Here is a 16,785-nt window from a genome sequence, read left to right as displayed (position 1 = left end):
GGTTTGCAGCGCGTGGAAATATTTTCCCTCGTGCTAGCTCCTGAAAAAAAACCTCAAACATCTTTTTCCCACTGGAAGAGACGTGTTCTCCCGCGGAGGGCACGTTTAGGGTGACTCTCAGCGTGAGAGCCGCATGGAGGGGAGCACCCAGCGCCCCCCGGGCTCGGCAGACCCCCTGCTGCCGGCGGGGGGCAGAAGCTGGTGACCGCGTGAAGGTTCAGGCCTTGGTCGGGTGGTCTGCACGCAGCTGGGGACTTCCTTGAAGACTGCGTGGTAACAGTGCTTTACTTTGCCGCTGGGACCAGGCAGAGTACTTTTTCTCATTTACACAGATTGTGTAAGAGGCTGCTTCGGTTGTCCTTCCAGACCCAATGAATATTTCATAAGTATTCTGTGGATGTATTGTAGAAAGTCCTGGAAGTGTTTGCGTTGAACTATCATGAAGTTTCTGGTTGCTACCATGCATGTATGAGGGAAACGACACAAATTCGCAACTCATAAATCAGTATTTGTTCCAAACCCGAGATCTGAACATCACAGTGTGCTGGTTGGGCAATAGGAATTTGCCTTGTGATCTTTGATTCCACACAAAATCACAGACTAAAATTGTGAATGCTTGTAAGTAGGTAGCTGTGTTGAAGAAGACCACAGAAGAAGGAGTCACACGCTGCTGTATTCACGTACTGATGATAGAGTGGCCACGTTCTTGCCGGAAGCTCCGTGAGAGCGGTCTGCCAGATTCCTGAATATGATGAAGTTGTCATTAAACAGAAATCCTGAAAGTACGCAAATACCAGGATGCTTAGCCAGGTTCTCTCTGTAACAAGTGCATCCATGCATGCATGAGTATTTTTTTTTTCGTGTTAAATTTTCTCAGTATTCCCATAAAAGCTGTTGCCCTGCAGTGTGAAACTTGGCCTGATTGCATGCCAGGGAAACGTTTGAGCTTTCAGGAACTTTTGATGGGTACAGGTTGGCACTGGCTAGTGCCCTATCTGGCCCCATCTTTCAAGCAGAGCGTTGTGGAGATGGGACACATTCTTGCTGATAACATAAGAATGAGTGGACTGTGTCAGACCAAGGCCTTTTCTCCAACAGTGACCAGAGACGGAAATCTAGGAAAAAGTAGGAGAGCGTGGCTAGCAGTACGATACTTCCCCCAGTGCACCCCTAGAAACCATTTTCAGGTTGGGGATGCCCGGTCGGATGTTGTGTACAGCAGCTTGATGTAGCCAGAAAACCAGCCTGCTGTTCTTGGAGGAGGTGGATGCGTAACCTCAGTGTTGAGAGTGAGGACTTTTTAAGGAACCTAGGACTACTATTGTAAAAAAACTTTCTCAGTGCTCTCTCAAGTTATATTTTTTTCTTGCTTTCACAATAGGGTTATGAATACAGCCGGAGTGGAAACCCTACCCGGAATTGCCTGGAGAAGGCTGTGGCAGCGCTCGATGGAGCTAAATACTGTAAGCAATTAATAGGTTCCTCAAGAAAGATGTCAGCATGTGTGTCTCGTGACGGCGTCTACAGTAGGCATAACTTGGGAGCAAGGACAGTGAGTTGTCGGCAGCAGTTGTATCACAGCAAGGCTTTCACAGCCGCTGACTACTGGTGAGGGGCAAGAGCTGCTTCGTGGTGTGAAAAGAGTCCAACACTTATCGTTCAGGAGAGTCCAGCTCAAATATTGGACTTTCTGTAGTGACTTTGCTTCCCCTCGCTGCATTTGATGCCTAAACTGAGTCCGTCCTTGTGCAGCAGCACTGAATGTAGTGGGGAGCGGGAGCCCCGCAGCAGCTGTTACCAGACTGTGTTACCAGTGCTCATCCTGGGTTCCACCCTGCGTAAAATCAGGCTGCTGCTTTTACTGAATCCACTTAATGAATGAGATAGCATAAATGAGAGTGACAGAACAGGTTTCTTTTAAAAGCAAAGTGAGGAAAGCAAAGGCAAGTTTGACAAGGTTGTATCATATTAAAATACAGTCTGTCTGCCACTTACTCTTTTCTGTTTTAGGTTTAGCTTATGCTTCTGGCTTAGCTGCTACTTTGAATATTACTCACCTGTTAAAGGCAGGGGATACGATTATCTGCATGGATGATGTCTATGGAGGTATGTAAAGCACAAGTGTGTTTTTGATCTTCATTGTGGAAATGATTAAATGTACCTATTTGTGATTCTCGTGAACTTTCTGGATTTCCCACGTAGGACCTTACTTTTCTTTAAAGCCTTTTCACTTCATGAGAACACAGAACACTCCTGTCTGATTTTGGTGTTAGAAATTCAAACACTGAAATATTCTGCGGCACAACGTGGAGGTTTAAAAAATACAGCTAACTAGTAATATATGCTTGAATGAGGGGAAAATAGCAACATCCTAGCCTTGCACAGGTTTGTTTGCAGAGCAGGACCCCCTGCAGTCCAATGCAACACAGCTTTCCAGCTTCTGGTATTTCTACTATTCCTTTCCTAGGTTTGACCTTTACCAACCAGCATTTTGTCTGGACTGTTTCAGACAACTATTCTGTCATCTCCCCTGAAAGCACAACTTTCATCTGTTACACCCATGTCTTCTGAATGCTTCAGTGATGCTGCAGCCCACTATTAGGTTTTGGTCATGCATAGTGGTTTTTTTTACCCGTTTTTCCAAGAAACTCCCTAGGAGCAAACAGAGTTCATCCACCTCTGCTGAAGTCCTTCAAAAGGTTGATGCCACCCAAAAGCCCATAGTATAAGGATAAGATGTGACAGTCAGTGTCCTTTGTGCCCACCAACTCCTGTGTTTCACTGATCAGCAAAGCTTGTCTTCCTCCACTTGCTTCAAGGCCTTAGCACAAAGAGATCGAATCTGTTTTGTTTTCAAAGGAAGGTCAGAGAGGCCAGCAACAGGTAGCGTTTTCCCAAGCTGGAAAACCTTTTAGCAAGAGTAATCACCTTTCCCATCGCTAAGAGTGATTACTGTTTGCAGGTCAGTTCTCTGTGCTTGTGCATATCAAATATAAATACACACATTTGCTTTTAATGTCTTAGTTCTGTCATGCCAGATAGCTCTTCTCCAAAGTACATCTGGAGCCAAGTGAAGACATCAGGAATCCCTATTGACAGTCTGCTCCTTTAATTCACAGCCCTCCCACCACAGAACTTGGTAAATCAAAGTCATTTGGCCAAAGCATGTTATCAGTTCCTCACTTCAGAAAGGCCCATAGGTGTATTTTTCAAGCAAAACCAGTTCACCAGCTTATTAAAGCCTCAGCCTGTGGTGGTTTCTGCAGAGATGAATTTCATTGTTTCTTCCCTGAATTTTTTTTCATATTTTTGTTGTAAAGAGACTGGCTTCCCCACAGACAGCCTTTTTCAGTAGAGTTCACACCCCATGACATAGTACATCTGCAGATCTGCCACTGGCCCCCGTGGCCAGTATGTGTTCAGCCCCTTTATTCTTCCCTCGGATATTAGGGGCTCCTTGTCCCCTGAGTCCCTGCTTGCTTTTCTCCTAGGCTGTGGTCTTCTGGCTGTTCCTAGTCATCTTTCCTGCTCGTGTTCTTGTACACTACAGCCCGGTCCTTTGTCAGCCATTTCCTCGCTGTTGCCGGCGCTGACTCCTTTTTGCCGTGCGGGGTTTACTCCTCCACCACGCTTGCCCTGTGCAGCCTTTCATACTTCAGCCCAGTAATAGCAACCTTTGAATCACTGGGTACTGAGTGCTGGCATGTGTCCCTGCTCCCTTGAGGGTACACCAGCTTTGGTAAGCTTTTAGTGTGTTTTTTGTAAAAAGCCTGGTTGGATAGGAAAGCAGTACTGCGCTTGCTAACTCAAATGAGTCTGCAGTATTCAAGGTTGTCAGAAAAACAGTGAAAGAAAATGAAAAGCTCTCGGGCAATGCTGGAAAGCATATTGTCTGGGACGTGTTTAAGAGATGCTGAGTTTTGGGAGGCGTGAGGAGGAGCTGTAGGTAGTTGGCACCTCTGAATGCGGAGCCATTGCTGTAACTTCTTAAAAGGACTACTTTTAGTGTAACCTGTCATTTCCATCTAAGGTTTTTTGTAGTGTGCTATTATTAAAAGTATGTAAGAAAGACTACTATAAAGCAACTTTTCTATGGTTTGTGTTTGTAGAGTTGACAGCCTGAGTGAAAATTTCTCATGCTTGAATAAACTTCTTACAGCACAAGAGAGAATATATTATATAGCTTATTGTAGAAATAAAAGTATTTCCTTTAAAAAAAAAAAGCACAAAACATTTAGATGTAGCGTTCAGCACACAGAATCATACCCTGCATGTACTATGACTTCATGGCTAGATGGCAAACTGCTGTTCTGCGTAAGTGAGTAAATGTTGAATAACCTTGGCAGAAAGATCTAATGAATTAATTTTTAATCCAGGCAGTGTTGCCAGATAGTATGTTGCACATCTAGTGATCAACTGGTTGCTTCTGGTTTGTTCTTTTAATCTTTCCCATGAAAGGCTTCAAAGACGGAAGGGAAGGAAATAATCACTTTTTTATGTTCCTTGCTACATGTTTATTTAATGGAAACACAGTGGCTGGAGTCTTCCCCTTGATTCTTCTTCTCCCAGAGTCTCAATTAGCTTAAATAGAAAATTAAAAAATTTAAATAGAAAAAAAGAGGTTGAAAATATGTGGTGGAAAAAAGTTTTTTTTGGGAAAGAGAATATAAAACCTGGAACTGCTAGCTTGTACATGGCAAAGGGCTGAAGGAAAAGTTAGAAGCAGGCAAACTAAAAGGGGTCTATTTAATTTTCTGATTAAAAAAAAAACCCAACTATTAATTGAAAGTACTTAATAAGTTACTCTGATTCCATATTTCCATTATTACTTTTCCATGATGTTTAAATCCACAGCAATCTTTAAACTTTTTAGGAATAAAAAAATACTAATGTGCCATTTATGGTGTACAGCATAAAACTGTACCCTCCTGACTTTCCGTGGATGCATACAAGAGACTGGAGATCAGTGAAGAAGAGTTAAGGAAGTTGTTTCATTTTGTGTCTCTGATTTTTTTGTTTTGTTTGTTTTGGTTTTCTTTCGGTTTTTTTTTAGGCACAAACAGATACTTCAGGAAAGTAGCCATGAAAATGGGTTTGAATGTAGTTTTTGTTGACTGCACAAAAATGGAATGCCTGGAAGCTGCAATTACACCAGAGACCAAGGTAGGGGAGAGGGAAGTTGCTGAACTTACTTGCTTAATGTCATTACATAATTTTATTCGTGCTCTTGTTGTCTTGGGTGTATGTGTCAATCAGAGGGGGCTGCAGGGGTGGCCTCTGCGGGGACAGCTTGGGGCACAGCTGGATCCAACACGTCCCCACTGCAGGCCACTTGGTGACTTTTGTGGTGCCTCATTGAAAACATTTCAAGAAGGGCAAAAAACACCAGAGGGAGAGAGGAGGAGGGAAAAGGTAAGAAACAGCAGAAGGAACACCAAGGTCTGAGGAGGAGGAGATGCTCATGGTACTGCAGCAGATAATCCCCTGCTCTAGTGGAAGATAATTCAGCTGGAAAAGGCTTACAGACTTTTGGATGTAAAGACTTTCTTCTGGCCATGTCAGGCCTTCTTCAGATGTGATGCACTTAGGTTTTCAAAAGCTTTGATGTTCTTCCCATGTATCTGTTGTTTTTGTGGAGAACACAAGGGTTCTCTCCCAAGAAACCTTGCCTTTCTTCAGTAGGGACACTTTCTTATTGCCACTCTGCAAACCTGCATGGGAAGCTGACGCTCAACGAATTGACATTTAAAAGCACTTACGACTTACACATGTATCATCACCAGCATTGTAAAATCTTTAAACTGATGTTTTATGTTGAATTACTGTAGCTCGTTTGGATTGAAACGCCCACAAACCCCACGCTGAAGGTCATCGACATTCAGGCCTGTGCAGATGTAGTACATAAGCATAAAGATGTTCTTCTAGTGGTAGACAACACTTTTATGTCTGCGTATTTCCAGGTAAGCACTTTGTTTGTTTACAATTATCCCATTATTTCAGTGTATTCAAAGATACATTTTTAAAATGGAAGCACTACCAAGGAACTGTAGTTTTGATCTATGCATTGTAAAATTACCTAAATACATTTCTAAATACAACCCATGTACTACTGCTGTTTACATTAGTAAAGATGGTATGCAAAGTATTTTATAGCTAGCCATATACCAGTGTGATACCAGCAAAACCAATATAGCTCAGCAGTCAAGTAAACACACTGAATCAAGACAGCCAGGTGAGTCATTGGGAGAATGGCTTCTCTGTCATTCAAAAATCCTGGTTTTTAGTTCTCACTGATGGCCTGTTAAAAAGAGTCCTGTTTTCTAACTTTGGCCTTTTTATACCGATTCTTTTGTATGTGCTGTTTATGATCTGTTCTGAACCACTTGATGTTCTAAAAAAGGTAGTGGAAGAAAAAGTTAAAACAAGCAAACTTTGTTAAATCTTTCTTTGAGACATTCAAGTTACCTTTTTCTTCAATATTTTGGTGAATGCATGGCTTACGAGTTTGTAATTTTGATCTCAAACAACTGGCATAACTTTTCTGCTTTTATAACTAGAATACATGAAGTGAAGACAATTTCTTAAGTTCTAAAAATGCTTCGGAATAATTAACTTCAAAGTCTTGTTCATCTTAACATGGGCTAGAAATATTTGTGTATATTTCCCAGGAGACCAAGCTAATCCCTTGTATTTTAGGTCTAAAGTAAAACTTTTTTATGAGTGCAAAAGGCAAGGCATCTTTGTTTTTGTTAGGGGCACTGAGATCTTTATAAATTAAGAGAGCTTTCCAGAAAGTGTTAATGCTTAGCTAAAGCAGCACTTGAATTTGTTTTGTACATACCAAAGGTTTGGTGATTCCCCCCTGCAATGTATATTACTTCAGAAAGACGTGTGTGAAAGACAAGTGAACATCTGGATATATGAGCTAGTTAATGTATCTTTTATTGGCCTGGTGCTAAGAGAAAGTAAGTTGTAATGATTAATTGTACTAAGCATAATAGGTAATGTCTTTAAACCACTCCAGACTGCTGCTGATACACTGTACTAAGAAGATCATAATTTTAGAGTGATTTATTTAGCAATGTTGAATGTAAAAGGCACCGGTGTTTATGTTACCGTGATCCTGGCTGTGCATTGGAAATGCACATTATCCACTGGTTCCTTGAATAGACGTCCGTGTTTAATCTGACAGCAGCAGTCTTTTATTCTAAATCTGCTTGCTTTGTTACCTTTTAACATATTGATACTCTTCAGTCTTTATAATATGTTTATATTATGTGCAAAGTCCTTTACTTAGTGACTGTTTAAAAAAAAAAAATTGTTCATTGCTTCTTGCCCATCTCATCTCAGTTTGCCTCACCTTAAAAAGGCTTCTGGGGAAAAAAGCTGGGAGGTTAGGGAAGAGAGACCTGGCAAACAAAACCCTTTGCACTTTCTTCAGGTTTTCAGTTGTTCTTTCGGTGCAGTATCACCAATACTGATATCTAGAAAATAATGCAATTTTTTTTGCTTTGCAGACTGTTGAAGTCTTCATTTTCTAAGGAAATATACTTTAGAGTAAATGCCATTACTTATCTCTGCCTCAGCTAAGCAATATAACCATTGTTTTTCAGAAATATGAACGGGCTGTATGTTAGATGTATTCAATCACTTCTCTCTCTGAAGCCAGTGGGAATTAGACCAATGCTTTTAAATCACATTTTATTGTGGGTTCTTTTTATTGTGCTTATCTTCAATTCAGAGTGCTTTCCCGTACTATTGTTTTTGTCACATATTCTGTCTATCTTCATTCTCATGTTTTTGTGTTTAAGGTGTTAAGTTTTGTGTTAAGTTTTTGTGGTTTTTTTTTTAGTTTCTCCACCTATTGTTGTTTTCTGTGTTGGATCACAGCCTTTCTGCATAGCTTGAAATGAACCAGAGTGCACACAAGCTTTAATTGGACCTATTATTTTAATTTCATTTCATTTCAGCGTCCTTTATCTCTGGGGGCTGATATTTGTATGTATTCTGCAACCAAATACATGAACGGTAAGTATGTGAGTTCAACACAACTCAGGCTGGCTATTTAAAAGCCATTCTAGCTGCCGGTGGTTCACAAAAGCCAATGTGTCTGCCAGTGATTCTTAGATGGACCATTAGAGGAGATGGACCATTGAATAGATCATTAGCCTTCGTAGCTCCTAAACTATCCCTGGGTGAAGAAATATTGACCTGACTTCAGGTAATAGACCTAGAGGTGTTTATAGCCATGTTGGCTTTAATTTGACTACAACAAAGCAAGTGGCTTCAGTAGAAGGTAGCTGCGAGAAATTATATTAAGGTTCTAAGGGGGTTTCATACAGCTGTGTTCGAGCCCGTCCAAAAGCATTCACTGTGTTGTTTCCCAAAGAGCCCAGACCTGGAGCTAACGTGACTATAGCTGTGTTGTAACCACACGTCCCTGGTGGTGTGGATAGAAGTGGAAGTTTTCTAGCTGGTGTTCACTCTCGCTAAGACAGCAGCCTGGTGCTGCTCGCAGGACACGCCTGATTCCTGTACAATGTCCTGCTTCCTGGCAGGTAGTGGCTCTGGTGGGCTTGGGGAAGTGTCTGGGGGCATGCATGCAGCACATGGCAGAGCACACTGCTGACCAGAGCTTTAGAAAGAGCTGAAATCTGCCTTATGATTCATGTGCTGCACGGGAATGACGGCTGCAGCAATGAGAAGGAACCCAGTGTCTCACAAAAAAGGGACTGTATTAGCACCAAGACTCAGAAAATGGGGGTTTGTAGCAGAACCCTGGAGCAGATGGAATGGCTGATTCTATTATTGTCCTCTCCTTGCATTTTTAGGGCATAGTGATGTTGTAATGGGACTTGTTTCAGTGAACTGTGATGATCTCTACGAAAGACTCAAATTCTTACAAAACTGTAAGTAGTCAATGTAGGAAATACCTTAAAACGAATTGCATTCAAATATACCAGCTCGTAATGGGAAGCATGTTGCATGCACACAAGTATGAAATCTATCTAGAGATGTTGCTCAGACATTTAAATGTGCTGAAGTGTAAATGACTGCAGAGAAGGCGGTAACACAGATGCAGGAAACCTGAATTCTCTTCCCTGCCTTTCACTGGTACGTAGGGTGGCCTTACGCGAACACGGTAGCTTTCAGTGTGCCTCTGTGGCTTCTGTCTCAAATGAAGTTGATGACGCTGGTCTCCACTTCCTAACTGCTTCTAGAAGAGTGCTGAGAGCAGTGTGGGTTGTTCAACCTTTGTTCACCAGGGGCTGGTGAGTGGGGTGAATTGTCTGGTGGCAGGCGCTTGAATGCAGGCAGCATTCTTCACTGCAGGACTGTAATTCCCCTCTATCCCTGCTTTCCCCTGAGAAGCGCGTGCCCCGCTGCTCCCGAGGGAGGACTGAGCTGCGGAGCCTCTCTCGAGTGCGCTTCCCGGAGCCACGCGCGGGTGAGGCACGGAGAGCAATGCCTGTGCTCTGTGCATCACGCACAGAGGCAGGTGTGGCACGTCCCGAAAGCGTCAGATGCAGAGCGGCTGCGGTCTGTCTCCCGTGGGCAGCACCTGCAGTTACGTGGGGCATGGCTGCTTACAAAGTCTCTCTAAGTTATAGTTAAGACCATGGCAGGAGGAGCACCATCATTTCCTATATTTATTTGACTTCGTATATGAAGAGGCCTGCAAGCATTTAAATTATGCCTGCCTTTAATTTCATCTAACTTGTGTCAAGTACATCTGGGGTTTTTTAAACACATTCACACATCAGAGGATATGCCTAATGCAGAATTTTCTTACGTGGGTTGATTTTAACAGTTTTACTGCCTCTTAGTTGTAATGAATAAATTTCTGTGCAGTGTTCTGTCTGCCCTCTGTCTACAACAGAAGGAGTAAAGGTATATTATACCTAATAAATTTAATCCTTGAGTCTTCAGCTTGTTAATTCAGCTCATTAATTGGCTTCCCATGTGTGTGAGGTGAGGAAGACAGATCTCATCAGATGTCTTTCCGCTTGTCTTGTTCTAACTTTAGAAATTTTGGAAATTAGGACTGTATTTAGTTTTACTAAAAAAAACCTCTTTGTTTTATGTGGAATCTTGTTCAATTTCTGTAGCTCTTGGAGCTGTTCCATCTCCCTTTGACTGTTACCTGTGCAATCGTGGTTTGAAGACACTACAAATCCGGATGAAACAACATTTCCACAACGCAATAGCTGTTGCTCGATTTCTTGAGTCAGATTCCCGGGTGGAGAAAGTAATTTTCCCAGGTAGGTTGGCAAGACTTCAGAGCGGGTGACGTCTTAGAGTGAGGCTGGATTTGGGCACTGTAATACTACGTGTCGTTTGTGCACCCTTCACATTTGGTGACTCTGGCTTAGGTGTCCACCTTGGCAATGGGCTGTTTCTACGTAGCTGAGGGTGAGCTGCTTTGCCCTTTGAAGTGATGGTAATTAACTTTAAAGCAACTTCTACAAATTTCAGGCTTGCCTTCACACCCTCAGCATGAGTTGATCAAGCGGCAGTGCACTGGCTGTCCTGGGATGGTAACCTTTTACATTAAAGGAAATCTCGAACATGCTGCTACCTTTCTCAAGAATTTAAAGGTAAATGATGGTAAAGATGCACTACTGTAGAGGAACTTGAGCCTGTCCTTCTGAGGGTGATAATGGAAGGAAATGGTTTTTCTTGGGGCGGGGAGAGTCTTTCTCTGTACTTGCAAAGCTCCTAAAGTCTTTTGGGTGTAACCATCTCTAAATAATAGATTATTTGTAAATAGGAGGCTAATGAGAAGGAAGAAAAGGATGCCTCAGCTCATTTGAAGTATTTGTTTACCCAGTAGGGTGTAGTATATCCAGGTTAGCCCAGGCATTGCTTCTAATAAAGGGCCTGCATACCAGCCTTTTGCAAAAATACCTGTAGTATTTGAAAGCAGAGAAGCTGTGGCTTGTGTAATACTGTTGTAGTATTTCAAAGTACTCATCAGGAGAAAAACCTACTGAGAAATGCCATGAGTCATGAAGCAAAGAGGGAGTCCCTCAGTTTGGAGAACAGTTGTTTGTTTATTTTACCTAAACCATAGGCTTTTGCTTTTGTCTGTGCAATGTATTCATTCTGCCTGTACTCTTTAATGTGTTTGCTAGTCTTGATCTCTGGCTAATTTTCATCCTTCTCTTGTGTTTTTGCTGTTTTGTTCTTGGAAAAACAAATCAGTAATGATTGACAAAGGTAAATTAGAACTTCTTTCTCTCCCTATCTTACTTACTTGCCAGCTAATGTCATCAACTGAAAATGAATTTACTAAAAATATGATTTTCCCACAAAATATCCTTTTACATGAGAGAGAGCATTTAATCCTGGCACAGGAGATCTATCAGCTTTAACAAAAAGCATCAGAGAGTACGTTCTGAGAAGTAGTCCCTTATGAGTATATTCACTCCAGCCCTTTGACTTGGATAACCATCAGTTTGTCACTACGTTGGTACAAAAGTAAAGCCATTTACTTAAACCAGGCTGAGAAGAGAATTCTTTGGTTGATAGGTTTAGTTGTATTTTTTTTTTTAAAGGGGGAAAAAAGTCAATATGAGCAACCAGGGCTGGAGAGAAATGTTGAGGGCAGTAAGTACATTCACAAAAGACAAATCGTGAATCCATGCTTGAGTACAGTTGGCTCTCTAGAGAGCCTTTCTGTCATCCAGGAATATATGTCCATAATTGAAAAAGCAGTGCTAAAAAAACCTTAACTAACAGTAAGCATTTCACAAACACTAGTCCTGTTAGGCACTGAGAAATTTAGGCTGGTTTTCAAAATACTAAACTAACCATCAGACCCAAGCAGTGAGTGAAAAAATCTGTTCAGCCTTATGAGGAGAATCTTAAATGTTTGGGGTTTTTCCCCATCAAGTCTGCTATTTGCCAGCCTGAAAATATAGGTGTTAAACGTGAACATTGAGTGATGCTGAAAGAAGAGTATGTAAGGATAGGATATAATCACTTCAACTTCAGCTGAAATTTTTGAGATCTGACTCTTATTTTCTTCAGGCAGCCTGCTCTATCCTTCCTCTGAACAGAATAAACACTCTGGTGGTGCCCAGGCAGAACCTGCTCCCTCATGTTGTGCGTTTTCCCTTCTGCTCTTCCTCCATTGCCACCCAAGCATTGCATTGTAGGAACTACTCCAGAGTTATTTCAGTTTTGCATCAGCGTCTCTTCGGAGCCTTTTTAGGACAAGTCTATTCTAAATCTTAATAGCTCTTACCTGCCAAATGTACACTTTTTTCCCTAGTTACAGCTAATACCTTTCATAATATAAAAGTTATTATAGAAAAACTTAGGAAAAAAAACCCCAACAACCACTAAACATTCCTTTTTCATTAAACTGACTCTTTCTAAGCATTCGTAAACTTACACGTCTTATTTTAACTTCTGTTTAACTTTTTGGGTAGGTTTTTGCACTGGCTGAGAGTCTGGGAGGATATGAAAGTCTAGCAGAGCATCCGTAAGTCATTCTTCATCTTAAAAGTCTAAAAAAGCTGCGGAGTAACAAAAAAGTTTCTGCTCTGTTTTGATGGGAGTTCTAACATTTTCTAGTACACAAAGCTAAGATATTTTGCATGTAATTGAGATTCAAGGATAGTATGTTGTATAGCACAAAAACCAGTGGCTACTCCAGAAATGAGCGTGACTTCTGTGAATATAAGAATGCAGTGACGAAAGAATTTCCACACTTCCTTGTTTGAAGTGGGAGACTGAGCCGCAATTTACTGCTATGATAACAAATCCAAGAAATCAGCGTGTGTTTGAATGAGTAGTATTGAGCAGATTTGGTCACACTGTTAAAGAAAGAGGTCTGCCGTTCTGCCTGCTCACACAAGAGGGCGTGTTCAGTATGCTACACCGAACTGCATCTGTCTCTATGTCAGGTAAATTTTGTGGGGATTTTAGTAATACTTAGTTGTCCCTGTCTAGGTTAAAAGGCTAAAAAACAGGATTTTTATGGAATTAGATTATTTTACTTAAATCCAATTTGCTTTTCAGAAAGATACATGGAGAGTTATGACTAAACTTATATGCTAAATCATTTCAGTTGCTCATTTTAGAATAACAGCAAATCTTAAAACACTCAAGCAGTTGAAAGGTAATTGCTAACTGGTGATGTCAGTGACTGAGCACATGGGGGAAATAGCTTCTTACCTATATCCTCCATAGCTGGAGAGAATAAACTCCTCAGTGTAAGACAGTTTGACTGTCTACAGTTTGACAAGTGATCTGAGAAGACAGAAGTTAAAAAAAACCTGGAGATTTTATAATGGAAATTGTATACTATAGCTGTTTCTCCACATGCTTAAAGTAGAGCTTTTAGATGCTATTTTTCAGAAAAAAACTAAAAAAAAAAAGTCTGGAAGGAAGAGGAATAGGAATGGGTTTTTTCCTCCTTTTTCCTTTCCAGATTTTTAAGTATCCACTTCTTATTCTTCACTTGTAGCTTGGAAATACTGTAGTGAAACGCTGGGAGATACAAGTCACTGACTTTTCTGCAGTTCACGTGATTTATAGTAGCTGATGATAGGATCTCTTTCCATCTGTGGGTTAACCAGCAGGTGGTACACAAAAGGTGTAAAGTCTTTACAGAATCACAGGGGATGCTGGCAGGAAAGCAATTTTTTTGGTCTTTACCGATAAAAGTAAACACTTCTTAGAAAAAAGGCTATTTTTTTCCTCCAGGGCCATCATGACTCACTCTTCAGTGCCTGAAGAAGATAGAGAAGCTCTTGGAATCAGTGATACATTGGTTCGTCTGTCAGTTGGTTTGGAAGATGAAGAAGATTTACTGGAAGACCTAGACCAAGCTCTGAAAGCTGCGGTAAGTGGGTCGTTACCTTAGTGCTGTCACTCTAAAAATAGTTTCTCCTCTAGTCCTCTGCGTTTCTCACTAAACTGTCTGCTGGTAATTGCTACCTCACTTAATTTTTAAACTACTTGTAAGCAGAGTGTGTGTAGGGTTTTAAAGCTTTCGTTGTTAGGTTTCTCTTTGCAGCGAGGTTTACAGTCCTTGTCCTTTGAATTCACGTGGATTCCTATAGCAGACGGGACGTCCCTGGCACCGGGTGATGGGGATAGCCGATAAAGTCAGGCTGAGGGGAGGCTCTCATATAGGCATCGAAGTGCTTAGTGTGTGCTTCAGATTTTTCAGTCATAGTTTTAGAGAGGGTTGAAATATATTAAGAGCTTCAGGAAACAAGCTTCTAGCAAACAGTAAGTCCAATATTTGAGTAACACTATTTCCTTTACAAGCACTACTTCTACTCCTCTACCCACAGTTTCAGACAATAGATTAAAATTGTTCTTTACATGTGGTAATTAATGTGATGCCATAATGTGTCTCAAGGCAGGTTTCCTAGAATACATGAGGTGTATGTGTGTTTGTGTACAGGTATATACACATGCATATGGGGAGAGGCTGGTTAAATGCGTATTGTCTTTTGGTCCTATACAGCTTTGTGCTATGCTTTGGATCAGCTAATGCTGTGACTGAAGGAATAATGGGGGGTTTTGCAAGTTTTTTTTTTTTTAATCACTCTTTTTTTACTGGAAAGGATTAGTCATAACTGAAAAATCTGAAGTATGGGCACTTTTTTTAATCACTCTTTTTTTACTGGAAAGGGTTAGTCATAACTGAAAAATCTGAAGCATGGGCACTAGACTTGATCCATCAGTCTGATGGATCCCCTTTGGCAGCTGCAGACTTGCAGTTTGATGTACCAGTATTTCATTGCAGAATATGCAATGTTGTACTGTACCTTGTATTTATCACGCTGTGACTTATCAAGGGCATTGCCAATATCTTTGGTTTCTGCAATTGCAGATAACTTGTTAGGTGAGTTTCCCAGATGATCCTAGGAAGCAGATCACATTGTGTGAAAGGTCCTTTCTTTTTCCCAGAAGGAGGTCCTGACCTTCGGGTAAGCAGGAGAATTCCTCTTGATGTGAAATCTCATGGCGGCTTTAGATCTGAATATGTGAGCAAGGCGCGTGAACCAGATGCTTTAAGCCTACCCAGGCACTCTGCCTCAACCTCTGTTCTCCAGAGCTTCAATGGAAGACTAAAATCCCTCCAACCTTCATAAGCATAATTATGTGTTGGAGAGAGGAAGGGGAATTTCCTCTTGATCCTGGCAGGCAACAAACAGAGCCCAGAGGTATAGGATGGCTGCAAGCAAAGCAGCAGCCAGTCCTTTCAAATGCTGTTGGAGATCTCAGGATACCTGTTGCTCAAGGATTCGTACTAGATCTTTGGATCTTGTTGCAAGCTTAGTTTTTGTTCTCAGGAACTGCCAACTACTGTCACACAATCCCATCCATGAAATTTGTTATTCTGTCTTTACAGTTTTAGGTTCCTTTCCCAAGTATCCTGTTTGCCTGATATAGAACTTCACTGCTGGAAAGTCAAAAACTTTGATTTACAAATCTAAACATACTCTTAACCTGCTTGTATCCACTTGATCACACGTTGCTCATATAGGTATTAGGCGTGTTGCTACCAGGCAGTGAAAACATTGCATCGGGGCAGAACGCTCTCTGCCATGCCGTGGGGTGGGCAAGGGGGTCAGAGAGAAGGAGACAAACCAAGGATTGCAGCAAGGCACATGCTTAAGAGGGGCTTCGGCAAGTATTGGAGTAAAGTTTAATAAATGACCACACTGCAAAAGCACAAGTTTCCTTCTTCCCTTCTCCCAACTTGTACTTTCATACTGTAGGAGCACCGTAACTCTCGTTGGTTTGTCTGTCTGTTTTCTTTGAGTGGGAATTCTGCAGATTTGGTGACTCCTCAGTAGTCCGTGCAATGCCGAGGACAGAGTTCGCTGTCTTTGGTGGACCTTGAGTTGGCTTCAAGTCAATAGCCGAGGCAGAACTAAGTTCAGCACTACCTTGTTCTCCTCTGCCACCTCTGCATCCCTGCAGGCACCTGCATCTCCCAAAAAGAATTAAAAAAATAAAGGTGTTCGAAATACAGTTTTGTCTGTGTGAGAGAACATGGTGGTATTGGTGGGTAAAGTATGAATTTGAGTCCTGCAGCAACTGTAGCAGATGTATAGTAGTTTGATGTACCGTACAGACAGCAAATTTTTTGTCCCTGTATTTTTCTCTCTCTCTTTTTTTCGGGTGGTTTTTTTGTTTGTTTGGTGATATGGAAAATTAGCAACAGTAACTGCATGTATTTCTATATGCCAGCACAGAGCATGAAGATAATCTAATGCTAAAACATATCTCATTTATAAAAAGAAAAAAAAAGTGCATGGCTGATATAGGTGCGTAGCATAATTATCTCTCATTTTTCCTTCTCATTGCAGTTTGCAGACCATAAGGCTTGACGTTTAAAACTGGAACTTAGAATTGAATGTTGAAATGGCTAAAGAAGATGACACAGAAAGCCAAACTGCTAATGATTTTCCTTTGATTTGCCTTTGAGAATTGAAACCTGTTCAATCCAACGCTGGATTCCTGGAGAGTTCTCACTTTGTGCTGTTAAGTTTATTCTGCTGATGTCTGGCTGTAGATGGACCGTGCACTGTGGCACGCAGCCTGTGCGCTCTTGGGGGTCCGTTTCTGTTGTATTGTCATCATTTGGCTCTGGATTTATGGAGTCAGTAAGTTGTGTTTGAGAGCAGCCATGATGCACTCTCAGGAACATTATCCCTGTTCTCTCAGCGGAGATCAGTGTTTCTCATTTGTCATGCTAGTGCTGCAAGGGTGTTAGGTCAAAAGGGTTTCTGTTATTGCTCCTCAGGATGC

General features: G+C 41.4%; 1 protein-coding gene across 1 annotated transcript; it reads left to right on the top strand.

The window, feature by feature from the left end:
- Positions 1-1,381: 1,381 nt before the first annotated feature.
- CTH (cystathionine gamma-lyase) lies at positions 1,382-13,855 on the top strand (the record flags this gene model as incomplete). Its single annotated transcript, XM_009586052.1, has 10 exons — positions 1,382-1,463; positions 2,011-2,106; positions 5,054-5,163; positions 5,829-5,960; positions 7,971-8,028; positions 8,832-8,909; positions 10,110-10,262; positions 10,477-10,598; positions 12,438-12,490; positions 13,717-13,855. Coding segments are annotated over 10 exons (1,023 nt in total), but the record flags the coding sequence as incomplete, so codon positions are not given.
- Positions 13,856-16,785: the final 2,930 nt, after the last annotated feature.

Source organism: Fulmarus glacialis, unplaced genomic scaffold (genome assembly GCF_000690835.1).
Source record: "Fulmarus glacialis isolate BGI_N327 unplaced genomic scaffold, ASM69083v1 scaffold22409, whole genome shotgun sequence".
In the NCBI taxonomy this organism is placed as follows: domain Eukaryota; kingdom Metazoa; phylum Chordata; class Aves; order Procellariiformes; family Procellariidae; genus Fulmarus; species Fulmarus glacialis.
This window is presented reverse-complemented; position numbering and strand designations above follow the sequence as displayed.